This window comes from Erythrolamprus reginae, chromosome 5 (assembly GCF_031021105.1).
Source record: "Erythrolamprus reginae isolate rEryReg1 chromosome 5, rEryReg1.hap1, whole genome shotgun sequence".
NCBI classification, from domain to species: Eukaryota; Metazoa; Chordata; class Lepidosauria; order Squamata; family Dipsadidae; genus Erythrolamprus; species Erythrolamprus reginae.
This window is the reverse complement of record NC_091954.1, coordinates 25,294,752-25,312,127: the sequence shown is the minus strand read 5'-3', so window position 1 is coordinate 25,312,127 and position 17,376 is coordinate 25,294,752. Positions and strand designations below refer to the sequence as shown.

Here is a 17,376-nt window from a genome sequence, read left to right as displayed (position 1 = left end):
ACAGAAGTAGGTAGAGAGGATTTTCTGCTTATCGTGGAATTCTATGACAATAGGATCCAGGATCTCCCCAAAGAGTTGCTGGCCTTGGTAACATGTTGACCCCAGGTACCACTTGTGGCAAGTGTCAGATCGCCAACTGCAGATCCAGTGCATCCTTCTCATTAGTGTGGAATCCCCCATGGACCTGGCCACAAAGCGCGCCTAGTGGAGGGTGGTGTCGGAGGTGAATTGGGCCGCAACCAGCAGTTTATTAAGGTCCTGATGAGCCCTGAGATCATCGACAGTGATATGCTGCTGCAGTTGTCTCAGCCACCTCAATGGAGTGTACATAAAAAAGGAGGCAGTGGTGGGCATTCTGGAGCACCTGCTCTGTCCTCTGGTCTTCTGGCTGCAGCAGCTCCTCTGCTTCACCCGGCATGTGATTAGAGTAAGGCAGTGATTTTCAACCTTTTTTGAGCCGCGGCACATTTTTTACATTTACAAAATCCTGGGGCACACCACCAACCAAAATGACACAAATCTAATAAATAAATAAATAAATAAATAAATAAATAAATAAATAAATAAATAAATACATACATACATACATACATACATACATACATACATACATACATACATAACCCCCTCATATATACAATCCCATGTAACATCCCCTTATAAATACAGTCAATCATCAATCATCCCTCCTGAAATTTATACCACTGTCTCATTTCTGGGTACTTCTCCTGTCTTTCCCCCTTTTCTCTCTCATGTTTCTCATTTCTCTCTCTTCCTCCCTTTTTCCCTCATTCCTTCTCCCTCTCACTTCTCCTCTTTTTCCATCCCTGTCTCTCTCCCCCCCTTATGTGTGTGTGTGTGTGTGTGTGTGTATACACACTCGAACCATTTCCAAAACCAGTTGAGGGCTGGGATTTTTTTCTCTTTTATTCTTCTCAAAAACAGGTGTGGGCTGGGGGGGGGGTTTCTTATTATTTGGATGCTTTTTACCATATGCGTCAAGAATCACCCCCTCTCTCTTTTGTTTCTCTCTCCTCTCATTCTCTGCCTCAATCATTTTCTCATTTCTCCTTTCCCCCCCTTTTTGTTCTCATTTCTCTCGCTCTCCTTTCCTCTCCCTATCTGTCTTGCTTTCTCTCTCTCTTGCTATCTCTTTTTCTCTCTTGCTTTCCTTCTCTCTCTCTCTCGTTCTCTCTTATTTTCTTTCTCTCTCTCTGTCTCTTTCCTTTCTCTCATTCCCTCTTTCTCTCTATCCTTTCTATCTCTCACTCTTTCCTTCTCTCCCTCCCTTTCTCTCTCTTTCCTTTCTCTCATTCTCTTTCTCTCTATCCTTTCTATCTCTCACTTTTTCTTTCTCTCCCTCCCTTTCTGTCTCTTTCCATTCTCTCATTCCCTCTTTGTCTCCTGGGGCTGACTGCGCCTGCCCTGCACCCCCCACCCCGGAGGGAAAGCATTTGGCACTGCCAACCCCCCCTCCACGAGCAGCAAAAGCCTCAGCGGCGGAGCCGAAAGGCAAACGGCGCGATCCGTCACTGAGGCTTTTGCTGCTCGTGGAGGGGTGGCGCTGATGCTGAAAGGCAAACGGTGCACCCTGCCGCTGAGGCTTTTGCTGCTCCTGGAGGGGGGGGGAGGATTTTCTCCTCCCCGCCCCCCCGGCAGCCAAACGTCGCTGAGGCTTTTGGCATCGGCGCCCACCCCTCCAGAAGCAGCAAAAGGCTAAGCGGCGGGACGCGCTGTTTGCCTTTCGGCATTGGCGCCTTCCCCTCCACGAGCAGCAAAAGCCTCAGCGACGGAGCCGAAAGGCAAATGGCGTGCCCAGTCGCTGAGGCTTTTGCTGCTCGTAGAGGGGTGGTGCTGATACCACTCCCCCCCCCCAGGAAAGAGGTGCAGGAAAGCAGCGTATTTAAAAGGCGCGCTGCTTTCATGGAAAGCAAACCCGGCTTTCCTGGCCAGCACAGGGCTTTCCCGCTGCTCCCCCCCGAAAATACAACGGAGAATGACAAGCAGGACGAAGTGGGGTGGAGCAACGTGAGGCTCAAACAGGCAGCTTCCGCGCGTTTCTTTCGGGTGGGCGGGGGCAGCGCCTTCTACTGCCGGCGCCTCCCCGCCCCTGCCCCCCCGGGGGCTGGCAGGGGGATGGGGACTGCGCGCCCATGGAAAAGGGCACGCGGGGGGTATTTTGGGGTGCGCGGGTGCTCACGCGCGCAGCCTACAGGGAACAGTGGTGCCTCAGCCCTCGAGCTCCCACTTGCAGGAGCCGCCTCGCGGCACACCTGACCATGTCTCGCGGCACACTAGTGTGCCGCGGCACACCGGTTGATAAACACTGGAGTAAGGTGACCAGACATCCCGCTTTTTGATCATTTGTCCCACGTCCCACGGGGTTTGAAAAATGTCCCTCTTTTTTTCCTCCCAACCAGCCCCCTTGGGAAGAGGCTGGAGGGAGGAGATTCCGGGCTCTCCGCTGCTGCCTCACCCTCCTCGCCCCTAAACTATTTATTTATTTATTTAATTGGATTTGTATACCGCCCCTCTCCGAGGACTCGGGGCGGCTCATAGCATATACAAAGACACAATAGTACAGTAATCCAATTAATATACATAAAAACTTTCATTAACATTCATTCAATAAAATCATACTAAAAACATTCATTGGTCAGGCTGAAGATCTAGTAACCCCAGGCCTTGTGACAAAGATGAGTTTTTAAACTCTTTCGAAAGGCAAGGAGGGTGAAGGCATTGTGAATCTCCGGGGGGAGCTGATTCCAGAAGGCCAGGCCCCCCACAGAGATGGTTCTTCCCTTAAGTCCTGCCAGCCCACATTGTTTGGTCAACGGGACCCTAAGGAGACCAACTCTGTGGAACCTCACCAGTCGCTGGGATTCCTGTGGCAGAAGGCAGTCTCGAAGACAGCCTGGTCCTATGCCATGCAGGGCTTTATACCAACACTTTGAATTGTGTCTGGAAACAGATTGGTAGCAAATGGAGTCCGGGGAGGTCACTGCGTTGACTTCAGGCCAGCTGTACAGGGCCTTTGCTCAAATAGGACCCAGAGAAACTCCGTTTCCCCTTCCCCGCCCCCAGAAGGGCCCAGTCATGTCCTGGCGCTGCACCCCTGTGGAAGAAGGAATGGCAGGCATGAGGATTTGCCACGACCTGGGAGGAACTTAAGGGCCAGCCGGGCCTCTGATGCCTGCTCTTCCTTCCCAATCCCCCCCCCCCCAAAGAGGAAGGATGGCTGCGTGTGCAGGTTACGGGGCAGCAGAGCTGGGGGTTCATCCTTCCCTCCCCCCCCACAGCTGGTCTTCTATCTCCTTGAGCCGGGTGTAGTGTGTATGAAGGCGCAGCAGATGGGAGGAACTTGGAGGGAGGGTCAGGGGGCTGTCTGGGGCCTCTGGGCAAAGACTCCGTGGGAGAAGGGAAGCACATGCTGAGCGTTCGGACCCACTTCACCACTCCGCCTCCTCTCCCGCCTTCGCTCCACCTGGGCACCATTGGAGCAGGGAAGCCGGGCGGCTCCTGCGCTGCAGCCGTCCCACCCGTCAGCCTCTGAGCCCGAAGGAAGAGTGGAAGTCCTACCCTCTCTCTCCAAGTGGGCCAGATGAAGCTGCTTGTCGTGGGGGGAGGGCTTATGGAGAAAGAGGAGGGAGGGGAGAAGAGGAAGGAAGGGTGAAGAAAGAGCGAGAGAGAGGGAAGGAGGGAGAGAAAAAGAGAAAGAGAGAGGGGGAGAAAGAGAGAAAAAAGAGAGGAAGAAAGAGAAAGAGAGAAAGAAAGAAAGAAAAAAGAGGGAGGGAGAGAAAGAAAAATAGAGAGAAAGGGAGGGAGGAAGAGAAAGATAGAGAAAAGAGAGGAAGGAAGAAAGAAAGGGAGAGAGAGAAAAATAAATAGAAAGGGAGGAAGGAGAGAAAGTGAGAGGGAGGGAAGGAGGGCGAGAGAAAGAATGAGGAAGAGAGAAAGAGAGAGCAAAAAAGAGGGGGACAGAGAGAGAGAAAGAAAGAGAAAGGAAGAGAAAGAGGGAGGGAGAGAGAGAGAAAGAGAGGTAATTTTTTTGCAATTTTTTTTTGCTAAACTTTTAGCCCCCCCTCCCATCCCCTGCTCAATGATGTCCCTCTTTACCAATGTTAAAATCTGGTCACTTTAGATTAGATACAAGGCTGTTACTGGGGCGTCCACAGGAGGCAGCTGCAGATACTGCACCAATGCTGGGACCACGTTGAATTACCATTTGTCGAGGCTATTTGGCAAGGGTCCCGAAGCAGGGGAGAGCCATTGATGCTTGACAAATTCCATGAAGAATCACCTCTGTCTCTGAAGTAGTCTCCTTGAATCGGATACCCCTGGGGGAGGACTCATTAGAAATCGTGGAGGGAGTGGCTCTCAGATGGCTTTGAACAAGAGTGACTTGAATAAGCTTGGGTGAAACAGATAGGATGAAGGGGAGGGGGAATAGAAAGATAGTCCTTCATCTTCCGAGAGATCCAGGTCTAATTCCCCGTCTTCCAGGTCGGACTGGGGGCCCCGTAAACGTTTGTTAAACTCATGGTACGTATTGTCTATGCATTGTGTGGAATAGTCCCAGGTGGAAGGGCCGCCTAGTTTAGAGATAAAGACTGTGGGCCTGACTTTCTGTTGAAGGTCTGCCTCAATGCCCTATTTTATGGTCATGGCAATCAGGTTATGGACTACTGGGTCCAGGGTCATCACCGACAGAGTCTCTTGGGTCAGCAGCGGTCAGAGTGAAGTTCGCCGAGGCTTTGGAAGTGTGCGCCTCCAGAACCCTATGATTGGAGGGGACCTCCCAGATATCTGTCCACAATTGTTAAGTTGAGATTATCTAGGGACACCATGCCGTAGGGATCCAGGGAGGCCACCTCAAGAGAATCGATGTCCTGACCTCCTCTGACTGCTGTGGATGGGTCAAAAGATGTAGACCAATGACTCTTGGTGGGCATGACTGGACTTAGTGCATATCTTGCCCAGTGCTCTGGCCCTACATTTTTCATCACTTTGTGATGCCTTAGAGGGCTTAGGATGGGCACCCAATGTGATAGAGTGGTGTTTGGTAGGCGAAACGGTGTTGTGAAATGAACTGGATTTCGTGGCTGAGGGCTCTGGGTCAAGGGCCGAGTATTTGGAGAACTGCCACTTGGTAGGGTGATTCTTGGGGGACTTGGCTGCCTCAGTCATGGTGGTTTGATTGGCAAGAGCAGGGATCTCAGGTAGTGGGGCTGTAGGATGAGTCACGAGGAACTTTGTGTTTGATATGTTGTGCCTCCTAATGGCAGATGGCCTCCTCAGACTACCCCCAGAGCTAGAGATGGCGTTGCCTCAATCAATGCCAAAATGAGTCACAGATCTTCTGCCCCTTGTTGTGGCCTCAAAATTGCTACCCTATTTATTTATTTATTTTAATTTATTTTAATTTATTTTAATTTAATTTTAATTTAATTTTAATTTAATTTTAATTTAATTTTAATTTAATTTTAATTTAATTTTAATTTAATTTTAATTTAATTTTAATTTAATTTTAATTTAATTTTAATTTAATTTTAATTTAATTTTAATTTAATTTTAATTAATTAATTTATTTATTATTTGGATTTCTCAGCCGCCCTTCTCTGTAGACTCAGGGCGGCTTATTGTTTGTTTGTTTATGGCCACTGCCCACTGAATGACAGTTCAAAATGCCACCACTTCTGTTTGTGGCTGCAAAATGGACGCTGCTTGCTAGGTGACAGTTCAAAATTACTACTGAAACTGGCCCGCTGTTGTGAGAGGTTGCAGAAGCGCAGATTGCTGTCTCTGAGGTGGGCAAGCACAGTGATGCTGAAATACACTGGTGGTCAATCGGCTGCATAAGCAAGAAAGCTCCAGCAGCAAGGCAATCTGGGCCGAAAGTTGGGCGACTAGCAGGTAAGAAAGGGCCAAGATCCCCAAATCCCTGGTGACAGTGATCGGCCCACTGTGTGAGCGAAAAGCTCCAACAGTCAGTAGTCTGTGAACTGTTGCTGGTTAGAGAGTGGCTTGGCGGGTATCCCCAGTGCGAAGGGGCTACACCCCCGTGCTGGGAGGCTGTGACAGATCAACTGCACAAGTTCATAGGCTCCAACGGTAATTCCTAGCATCCCTCTGCCATGCCTGGATTCTCCAAGATCGCTTGTCTAGGGGCTGAATGTGGTAATAGCCAGATCGACAATGATCTGGGATAATAGAGATAGGACCCTCAGGCAGATGACCAGCACACAAGGCAAGCTGAAATTTATAGTTGCTCAAGCCAGTGACTCTGGTGTTGTCAATCAGCTGGGAGAAGTCAACGTAGCTGTCAAAGAAATCCGGTAGAGATAGAATGGGAGTAGTGAATTACAGTGAATGTACATATGTCCTGTTCAGCTGGGGACTGAATCAAAAGGGCGGGAATTGAGGCAGGAGGATGAATATATTATTTGTCAGACACAGTCCTTATTGGCTGAAGGGACAGTGTCATCCCATTCTTGGAGGTTAGTTCCACCTATTATGGAGAATATTTAATTTTGCAGCACAGTTTGAGTCATTTAAAATTATGAGAATACTTTGCTCTGCAAGCATTCTTTAAATAGGCTGCAGAACTGAAACTAGAATATAAAATTAGGGAGAAAATACAATTATTTTGAGGAAAATGTCACATGGCTTGCCTGCTAAAAAAACTACCGTAGTCATTGTTTCTATTAGGAATTTTGAAAATCTTAATAGGATCAAAAGGACATCTTAACTGAGATTATGAAATTATTATCATAATTTCATGCTGTATACGAAGCAAGTCAGAGACTAAAATAGATGTTTACTTGTACATCCTGCCTTTGCTTTGGGAGCTCATATAACATTGCATTCTGCATCAACTTTATTTCATCATTTTGTGAGGCAGAGGAGGCTACATTATATGTGAGTTGCTGTGGTTAGGAAAGATAAATTTGAAACTGGGTCTTTATGATGGCATTACTGGTATAGCTCACCAGCTGCCCTTATATTCCACTTAGTGAATTATGATTACATAATTACTTATTGAATAGTCTATCTATAAAATCAGAAATACCAGCCCCCTTTATACCTTTGTTATTTTTTAAAAAAATTGTCAACTGCTCTATAATGCAGTGGTGTGGGCTTGTACATGTTTAGCAACTCCGATAGATTCTTGGGATGTTTCAGAGCAAGGTGTCTAAGAACTTTCAATCTTTTCTTCAGATTAAATGGAGATAGAAGGAGAAGGGCTTGGTTAACAATCAGGATGTTCAAGTATTCACATCTGGGCTGGTGTTTTCACGGTAAGCATGGCAAAATGTGTACTTCTAGATGTGTAGAGCAAATAAATGTTATTCCTTTGAGATTTGTGAAAAAGTCTGCCTAAAGATATGTGAAACAGTCATTCTGAATTCTGAATTTTCTATGTTGGAGTTCTGATTCTTTGGTGCATCAGACATGTTCCTCCCTTGTTGTTTTTTAAAAAATTAAAGTAATTAATAGTTATTTGGACAAAAGGGGTCTACCCATTTCTGAAAGCAAGCATGGTACAGTACCCTGCTTATGAAGCTTTGCTCAATCTAACTATTTGAACAAATTTAGTCCAGACAATTTTCTAACCTTCCTGTTTTGGAGAACATAGTAACAAAATAGGTAACCCTGCAACTTCAGAAAATCCTAGAAAAAGCAGATTATCTGGGCCAGTGGCAGTTGGGTTTCAGGCTGGACTCTGCATGGAAACTGCACTAGTTGCACATGTAAATAAGCTTTGGAAAGATTGACACTGGGGAATACAATCTTCCCAGTCCTCCTTGACTTTTCAGCAGCTTTTTATATCACCCAGTTATAATTCAATTCAATTTATTAGATTTGTATGCTGCCCCTCTCCGAAGACTCGGGGCGGTTCACAACAATGGTAAAAACAATATTATTTATTTATTTATTAGATTTGTATGCCGCCCCTCTCCAAAGACATTATAATGGCACAAATCTAATATTAAAAGAAATAACTAAAACCCTATCATATTAAAATATTATACTATCCTTCTGGACTGATTGATGTATAGGAATGGAGGAGGGGGGTACCATTCTTCAGTGGCTTTCCTGTTTCCTAAAGGGTCATCTTCAGGTTGACAGCTGGAGTGGAGGAGAGATCTGGATGAAAACTCTGATTTGTGGGGTGCACCTATTCCCACCGTTCTTTAAAAGCTACGTAAAACTGCATGGAGGACTCACTTGTTGAGATGCAATCATATACCATCTGTATGGTTCAGCTCTTAACAGGGTTATATTCCCCAGTCAGGGTTGGTCTACTAGTAAGGGATCTCCTGGAGCAGACGCATTACAGCTGTGATCTTCTGTCCCAACTGCCCAATTGAAGTTAGGAAACCCTATCCAATTTATCTCCTGTTTGGATTCTGTTAACATTTCCACATGGGCTGCTTTTGAAAAGCATACAGACCAAATTAATGTTCGAGAGGCTCCTCCCCTCTGGCCATGATCCATACCCTCCATTCTTACTTTGTTTATAAGGAGTAATGGAAGCACTGACCTATTTCACGCTTCTTATTATCAATGGAGACGAAGCATATGCAGGGATTATTGGCGATGTATTGTACCACCCAAGGTGCATCAACTTGGGTGCCAGCTTCATAGAAAAGGCCCAGAGCATAGCGAGAGGAATAGCTCACGGATTCTAGCTGCTGCTTCCAAAGTTTGTTAATTACTGTGAAGGAAACAAAAATGAGGCAATTATTTTTCTCTTGGAGCATTAAACCTGCAAATAATACAACGGTTAATCTACTTAATCCCTTTTCTAAAATAACACTTCTGTGTTTCAAGAAAAGGCCATTCACATTGTTTAAAAAACTCTCCTTTCTTAGCTTTTGTTATGGCCGCACAAATATGTGTCAGATAATTTCCTAGTCAGGAAATAAAGGCAGAAGATTATAGGTGGCCATCATTTTTTTAAAAGGATAATTAAGAAACCTCCCATAATAGCTAAATCGGTCTGGCAGGGGCTTCTCTGAGTTGTAATTTCTAAATATCTGTCAAATGTCAAGTTGTGAAAGCCTGCTCTAAATGCTCACTAAATTAGTGAGAAATCAAGTTTTCCATTCAGGAATTGTTCCCCCATTCCATCCCAAAAGCTTTCAACTTTCTCAACTACATTTTCAATTTCCAAGTCTATGTACATGTGCAGAGGTTATGGGAAAGACAATTTTCTTAACATTTGAAAGTGGTTTCTGGAGCAGAGAGATAACTTTACCAGGTCTCCTATTATTATTGGTACAAGAATAACATCTCAACTACAGAATGCATAAACAATCAAAATAAAACTGCACCATCATTTTAAGGTTGCAAAGCAGTTCCATTATTGAACTCAGCCAGTATGATATAGTAGAAAAGTAGTGTTGGGTGAACCCAACGATGTTCGGGTTCGGCGGGTTCGGCCAAACCTGGTGGCGGAGTTTGGGTAAGTTCGCCGAACCCAAACCGTTCTGGCCCTGCCCTCCCGTCTTCCGTAAATAAAGCCCCGGGCCAGGAAGAAGTCTCTGTGACGTTAAAGCCCCACCCCCGGAATCCCATTGTGGGATTCCCCACCTCCTTTTGCTTGCAGCACCATTCCCGAGGCGGGGAAATTTTGGGCTTGAAGGTGGCGCGGCTCTCTCCCCCTGTTGCGCCCATTGCCCAGTCTCCTTTTATTTTTACAGAAAAGGCTCATACACCGCAGCTGCGACTTTTCCATAAAAATAAAAGGAGACAGACGGCCATGGGCAGCCCTGGCAATGAGCGCAACGGGGGGGAGAGCCGCACTACCTCCGAGCCTAGGAGACGGGCTCGTCCAGGCTCTGAAGCACCGCCGCCGCCGCTCTCTCCATAGGAAGGTAGTTGAGGAGGAAAGCCTCTGCTTTGCTTCTGGTACGGGGCGGAGCTGCGGGAATGGGTGGGATGCCGGGCCTTGGCCAAGGAGCTTTTCAGCCTGCCGGGATGGTTCCTCGGCTGAGGGGGAAAGTCTGGCAGGTCCTGGGGGACCGCCCTTTCCCTTAGCAACCCTAGCAACCCAGTTTCCCACTCAGCCCCCGCAGGGAGGAGAAGCTGCTCGGATCCTCCAAAGGGGCATCCTGAAGAGAGGGGGACCCTGAAGAGAGGGGCACGAGAGTGCGGATACACACACACAGAGACAGGCAGACACAGAAACAGAGTTGGAAGGGTTACTGGTGGCTCCGGCTAAGGATCCCCTTGCCTCTCCTCCCTCCCTCCCCGGCCCTAAGGGGGCTTCATGGAAGTGGCCAGCTGCACCGTCGCCTGCCTATTGTACAGAAAAGCCCTTTCCTCTCCCCTGCAAGCCCGCTGCCCGGCTGGGTCTCCAGATTGCAGCAGGCAGCCCATTTCACTGATCCATCTGGCGCTGCAGCAGCCAAGGCCAAGACCGCTTGTCTGAGAGGTGGGCATTTCTGGGCAGGTGGGCGGTCCTAGTGTTGGTCGTTGCTCACACACAACTCTCTCTCTCTCTCTCTCACACACACACACTTTCACACATATTTACACAACACTCTCTCACGCACTCTCTCCCTTTGAAAGCCACCAGCTGGAACCCCCCCATCTGTGGGAAATCCATGCCTCCCCTCCCTCTTTGTGCTCCAGTGGTCCGGATTTCCTCCGCCCTTTTAAAGCCCTCCTCCTCCTCCTCCTGTCTCCTGCCTCCCTCCCAGCCTCCCGACTGTCTGACAGCTCCCCGGCGTTTGCCTTCCTCTGCCGCCACCAGCACCTCCTCCTCTTCTCAGAAGATGACAGCCGGGCGGCGGTGCTGAGGTTGCGAGAGTCGGAGGGGTGATTCTCCTCTGCCTGCCACCGCCCCCCTACCCTTTCCAAAGAGCGCCGGGGTGGACTTCAACTCCCAGAGTTCCTTAGCCAGCCAACCTCAGTTTTAGACTTTGTGGACTTCAACTCCCAGAGTTCCTCAGCCAGCTTCGCTGAGTCAGAGCCCTCCCCACTTCCATCTCCCGCCCACCACGGTTTTCGAGTGTACAGCGAACCTGAACACGGACTTTTTTAAAAGTTTGAGTTCGGGTTCGGTATGCCGAACACCGAAAAGTTCTGCACGGACCAGAACTATGCAAGTTCAGTTCGCCCAACACTATAGAAAAGATGATGGACTCACACTGGGGAGACCAAGATTCAAATCCTCCCTCAGCCATAATTGTGTGAAAAGGTGAGATAGGGAAATGTAAGAATGTGCAACCAGATTGAAGCTGCCATCAGCTGAAAATATAACCATCACATATGCAGAGATGACAAAAGCAAAATCTTGTTTAAAAATATTGCATATGGTAGATTAGATGGAACCAAGAAGTTAAGGATCAAAGCAGAAATGACATCAGAAGAGAGGAGGCTGGATTCAGTTTATTCAATTGGGTAATAACCCCCTTCTCTTTTAAAATGAGTATCTCAGACTTTTTACATTCCAAGAACAATATAACAGCAGTCTAATTACTCAGAATGTAAAATACCTGACACCGTAAAGGACACAATATTGTCCCAGACAAGGCAAAAAAACCAAAAATCTATAATCAATTTAGCTGAAGAATGAACATTCTTCACATTATAAAAGTAACTTGCATAAAAATCTGAAACCAGGAAACTTATCATGAATAAACTTATAGCAAGAGGGAAAAAACCATTTAGAATAAAAAAATCCCTATGAAAAAGGATTTTTTTTCCAAAAAGAAAAAAGAAAGAAAAAAAATCCCTCCACACAGAATTTTATGTGGAGCTCTAACTAAATTCAATATTAAGTTATTCTACCTCAAGACAAAAAAAATCCATTGGTAAATGCTATTGATTTGAAAAAAGCAATAAAACAAATCTTTCTAATTATGAAATTACTGAAAGGATTATTACTTCTTTCCTCTCTGAATAAATTTCATATTTTATTTTCAAATATTTGGATCACAGGGATTTTCCACACCAACCTCTATGAGCAAAAACAAAACAATACAATCGGGGGGGAGGGGAGTCGTATCTCTTGCTGTCCATTGAAGTTGATTATACTTTTATTGCTAACTGAAAATCATTAATTTCTTGCCAACATAATACAAACACATTGTTATAGGAGAAAGCTCAATTTACGTTTTTTCTCTTGAGGAACTCAACCATCACCAAGTTAGGTCACAACTTAACAGCAATTCTGTAGGTTGATTTGATTTTTAATGGGTAGTTAGATCAACTATGATTTTTCTATGAAGACCATCACAACTGTTTATCTTGAGAGATGTTTAATACTCTGAGCTTGTTCCAACATAAAAGGCCTTGAATTTGGGCAAGTTTATTTTCCCACATAATTAGTGTGAACTTGATCTGTTTTTTCCAAAACTTAAATTCCATTTTCATGAGGTTGTCATTTTCTTTAATTGTTGGATTTCCTTTTGCAAGGTATCTTTCAGTTAACAAGACACTTTAATAGCTTTCTCTATATAGACTGCATTATTGCAAATATTTCAAAATTGTGAAGTTTGTTGGGAGCACTTTTTGAAGGTATCACAGGAGTCAAAATAGGTGTCTATAAATCACCTGTGTTAGAGCCAAAATTTCAATCAGATTGTCTTTGATATGTGCAGGTTTCCCAAACATTCCCAACCATTTTTCTTGCATTTATGAAACACATTCCCTCAGATTCTGAATTTAGTAGAAGACACAGATAAACTTTCCACTTCCAATTACTGTACTTTTAACAACCAGAGTGATATTTTTTTCAGCAGCCTACAGAGGAAAACCAAAAAGCTACCATTAACATATCTCTCTCTTGACTAAGCATCTCCTTAGTTTCTCTGAAGGCCTATATGGGTTCATTCTAGGTGAGACGTGCTCCAGTGCAGGTGTGAATGTATGAGGGTCGCCCAGAAAGTAATGCACCACATTTTTTCCCCTCAGCCTACAAATAATGGTATGAATGCAAAACTTTAGATATACATTATTTGAATTGTCAGGAGTGCATGTGTAAATTTTGCGTTTCTTCAGATAGCATAGCTGAAGCAGTGTTTCAAAATGGTGTCTGTAAGTGATGTATGTTACAAGGCTCGCCCAGAAAGTAATGCACATTTTTTTCTTCAACAATTATTTATTGAGAACAATGAAACTTACACACAAGAAAGAATGTTTCTTCTACACTCCCTATTTTTCCATGTAATCTCCATCCTTTTCTATGGCCTTCCTCCAGCAAAACACAAGGGCAATCCTCGCGAATGAGCACATCAGCAAGCTGCGTCTTGTCAGGTGTAACGGCCACGGCTGGCCGCCCCGAACACTGCAAATCTTGAAGCTCTAACGAACCATCTTTTAATGGCCTCACCCTCTGTGCCAATGACTAACTGCACGTTTGTGAATGTTCCCAACAGTTTCTTTCTCTGGAGTGAGAAATTCAATGATGATATGCTGCTTGTAACGTACATCACTTACAAACGCCATTTTGAAACACTACGGCAGCTACGCTATATGTCTGAAGAAACAACAATTTACACATGCACTTCTGACAATTCAAATAATGTATATCTAAAGTTTTGCATTTGTACTATTACTGTAGATTGAGGGGGGAAACTGTGGTGCATTACTTTCTAGGTGATCCTCGTATCTAGAGTCAGTTGCTTCTTTTCTTTATTACAGTCCATTCCATATACATTCCAGATGCCACAAGTTGGTAAACCTTTTTGCTCCCAATGGTGCAAAGCAAGTTTATCTATGGGATCTTTGAAGCTTACTGACATTCTTATTAGGCTAAAAGAAACAAAAAAGCCATTCTCTCCCCATTCTCTGGTGATACCATCACATCATCAGATATGCCTCATTGCAGCTCTTGAAGATAGGAATAAAATACTTCTCTAGCCAAATGTTCTTGACAAGCAACAGATTCTTCATAAATCAGGGCATGGGAGCAAATTGCTCACTTTTTAATTAAAATTTACTTAACATGCACTTCTTCAACCAAGACATGAACTGAAATTCAGCTCTCCTTTAGTCTATCTAGGACATAATTCTAAAAATTAAAGCGAAACCCAAAAAAAACCCTCACTCAAATCCTGCCCTCTTCCTCATATTGGCATATTGTCTTCAAAATATGTTAAGAGTAAAGGAAACAACTTTTAAAAATAATATATTAAACAAAATTGGGTACAAAAATGTGAAGGTTAAATAGAAGGTATGCCGACTTACGGAAACAAAAAAGTCAAAATGAAACACCTTAAAAAAAGAGGAATTGGAAAATAAGAAACTGAAAATATATTTTCCTTATTTATGAGGAATAAGAAAGATGGAAATTTCTTCCACAATTGACTGGAGATGTTCCTTCTGAGTCATAGGCTAAGTTCATGCAGATTATACAAGTGCACAGCACAGAATTAAGATAGTAAAAAAACAACAACACTTTTGTCCTGTACTGTTAAAATGTATATTTTTTGAACCAATAATAGGCATTCATTGCAAAGTATTGCTGTAAAATTGTCAAGTATATGACCTAGGGTGATTTTATTGTTAATGTTGTCTCAGGTATGTATTTTTATGTGAAAACATTGAAAGATCAATAATCTTAATGATAACATATTTGAGATGGAGAAAAAAATCCCAGGTACTATTTTCGTGTACTCTTATGAATATGCTGCTTCCATTGATTGGCTATGCTAAACCTCATTCTAAATGGGTTTCTAAGATAAAAACAAAATACAGTAGATCTTTGGTAGCTTAATCTTCCAGAATTAATGGCAAAAATCATAACATGCTAAATATGATTCAAGTAAAATGCTTATAATTTTTAAGCATTTAATTTTTAATGCTTAATTTTATTTAGTTATCAGCAGCAAAAGCCATAATGGGGCTTACTCACATAAGAATTATATTTGGGGGGGGGGGGGGGAGAAATGGGAATTTTCTTTCATGTACAATATGTAAGTGAATCATGTGGATTACAACATTGTTAAAAACACACTATTATTCCTTTTTTCAGCAGACTGTTTTGTTTAAAGATGATTTTATTTGTAGTGTATGACTAAATTCTACTTTGGCAAAAAATCTAAAGCTAGTCAATAAGATACAGATTGCTTGAACAAGCTGTAGTATTTTGAAGTTGCTGCCGATTGATGTTTAAGTTAAAAAGGAAGCTGTGGTTAAACTGTAACATAGGTATTTTTAGGGAGGGCACAGGGTTAACAGAAATCAGGAGACTCTTTGCTCTGGCAGATAATGGAGACTGATCCTTTTAAAAGTTTGACTTGGCATCTTACAAGGCAAAATTCTAAGATGAAGAAATATGAGAAGATGTGGCACCACTTCTGTAGACTCGGAACATTTAAAATAAGAAGGAACATCTCTTAGGCCATAACCAGCAATCTGATTTTTGAAGTGGGGCCCAATTAAATGCACTCTTGGAAACAGTCCTTGGAATCTAATTGATCAATAGACTTTGGGCCAAAAAAGGAATCCTTCTCATCTTCATAGCTGAATTTACTACAGATTTTGGAAATCTGGTCCTTTTTCCTGCACTGCTTCTTTGGGATTTTGACCTACATTTGCAACTATTTCTACAAATATCTTGCTATGATGCATTTGCTCTTTGCTTGATGGCTGATACAGATTGGATTATGGAAGCTCATGCAGGGATGGACTCAGAGAGTATAACCAAGTTTCATTTAGTTTCTTCTTTGTTCTACAACAATAATAGCAGCCAAGAATAGGGGACAAATTGAAAAGATACACAACTTTCCCTAACATTTTCAAAGGAGTAAATTCATTATTGCATTTATATTTAAATATATGTGAGAAGGGGCGTTGATCTTATCTGATACACCTCTTCTCATACGGTGAAGCCAGCATTCAGGATGGATTGTCCCCGTCCACTCAGAATGAGGACCAAGTTTGTTACTTTTGCCAGGACCCACCCACCCTTTGATGAATCTGAAATAGTAGACTACTGATAAAGGCTCCACTTCTTGGAAGCAGTCATTAATACATAGACCACAATCCAAGACAATAAGAGCAAAGGAACACAGTCTGGTCCAATAAATGAGGAGCATCCAAAATGGACCCCTCATAGGTGGGGCCGAATGCTGGCTCCACCCTATGAGAAGAAGCGTATCAGGTAAGACCAATGCCCCTTATCCATTGTGGGTGGAGCCAGCATTCAGGATGCAACATACCAAAGCCAAATGTCCCCTGGGTGGGAATAAACCAAGACTGTTTAGAGGGCCTCCATGTGTACCCCCTTTAAGACTCCCAGCAGAAGGTTGCAGCCGCTGATGTGTACAAGTTGATCTTGTAGTTGCAAATAAACTGAGAGGGCAGTGCCCAGATAACTGCCTAGTACACCTCCTCTAGGGAAGTCTGGGCTGCTCAGGCTGTACTACACGCAGAGTGTACAAGTGCATTACGCACAGAATGAGACGTGACCCTCACCGGCCTTATTATCAAAGAGAGGTTGTACACCTTAGCGATTGTACTGTGTATCCAACGGCCAACGAGAAAATCTTGAAGCCCAAGGACTGTAATAGGAAGGTCACCAGAAACGCCTCAGTCTTATGAAAAGAACCGTTGTACCTACCTGAACAGTCTTCTCAGTGCACTGGAAGGAGAGTCCAACATGGGTTATTCTCAATTCTATTGGTCGAGACTGAGTTTAAAATTAACATATTATTAGGCACCGCCCCTTGCCTGCCCCCAGTGAGCTCAGTTTTAAAAACGAAAGGTAATATAATCCAACACAATTTTATTAAACCAATATTTATATATATATATATAATATTAACCATAACCACCGAACCCAGCTTCCCTGAAACAATCTAATGCTGGGTGGGTTTGGACTCTCCTTCCAGTGCACTGAGAAGACCGTTCAGGTAGGTACAACGGTTCTTCTCCATTGCATCTAGAAGGAGAGTCCAACATGGGATATACCCAAGTTCCAATTAATGGGAGGGAGATTGTTAAGTCAGGGCAGCTGGAGAGGAACACACTCTCTGTAAAACCCTTCCCCCAAAGGATGCCGAAGCAGAAGCAGAAGCATCCAGTCTATAATGTCTAGTGAACGTAGAAGGCGTTGTCCAAGTCGCAGCCCGGCATATGTCCTCGATCGAGGCTTGAGTTCTCCAAGCTGCTGACGTGGCTGCACTGCGAGTGGAGTGCGCCGTAACCCCTTGAGGGGGATTCTGAGCTCTAGCCTTATACGCCTCCCCTATGCAGTCCTGGATCCATCGACTGATTGAACTGGGAGAGACGCCCAGGCCCATTTTTGGTTCTGTAAAGGAAACAAACAACGACTCAGACTTCCTAAAGGACTCAGTTCTTCTAATGTAGATTTTAACCGCTCGTCTAACATCTAGTTTGTGCCACCTAAGTTCTGTA

At 44.1% G+C, this 17,376-nt stretch overlaps 1 protein-coding gene across 1 annotated transcript in view; it reads right to left on the bottom strand.

Annotated features, from left to right (window-relative positions):
- Positions 1-17,376, bottom strand: part of RNLS (renalase, FAD dependent amine oxidase) — a 220,014-nt gene that overhangs the window by 58,860 nt on the left and 143,778 nt on the right. Inside the window, exon 5 of the mRNA XM_070752275.1 lies at positions 8,546-8,719. Coding sequence (XP_070608376.1) covers positions 8,546-8,719 — 174 coding nt within the window. The remainder of the gene's footprint in view (positions 1-8,545; positions 8,720-17,376) is intronic.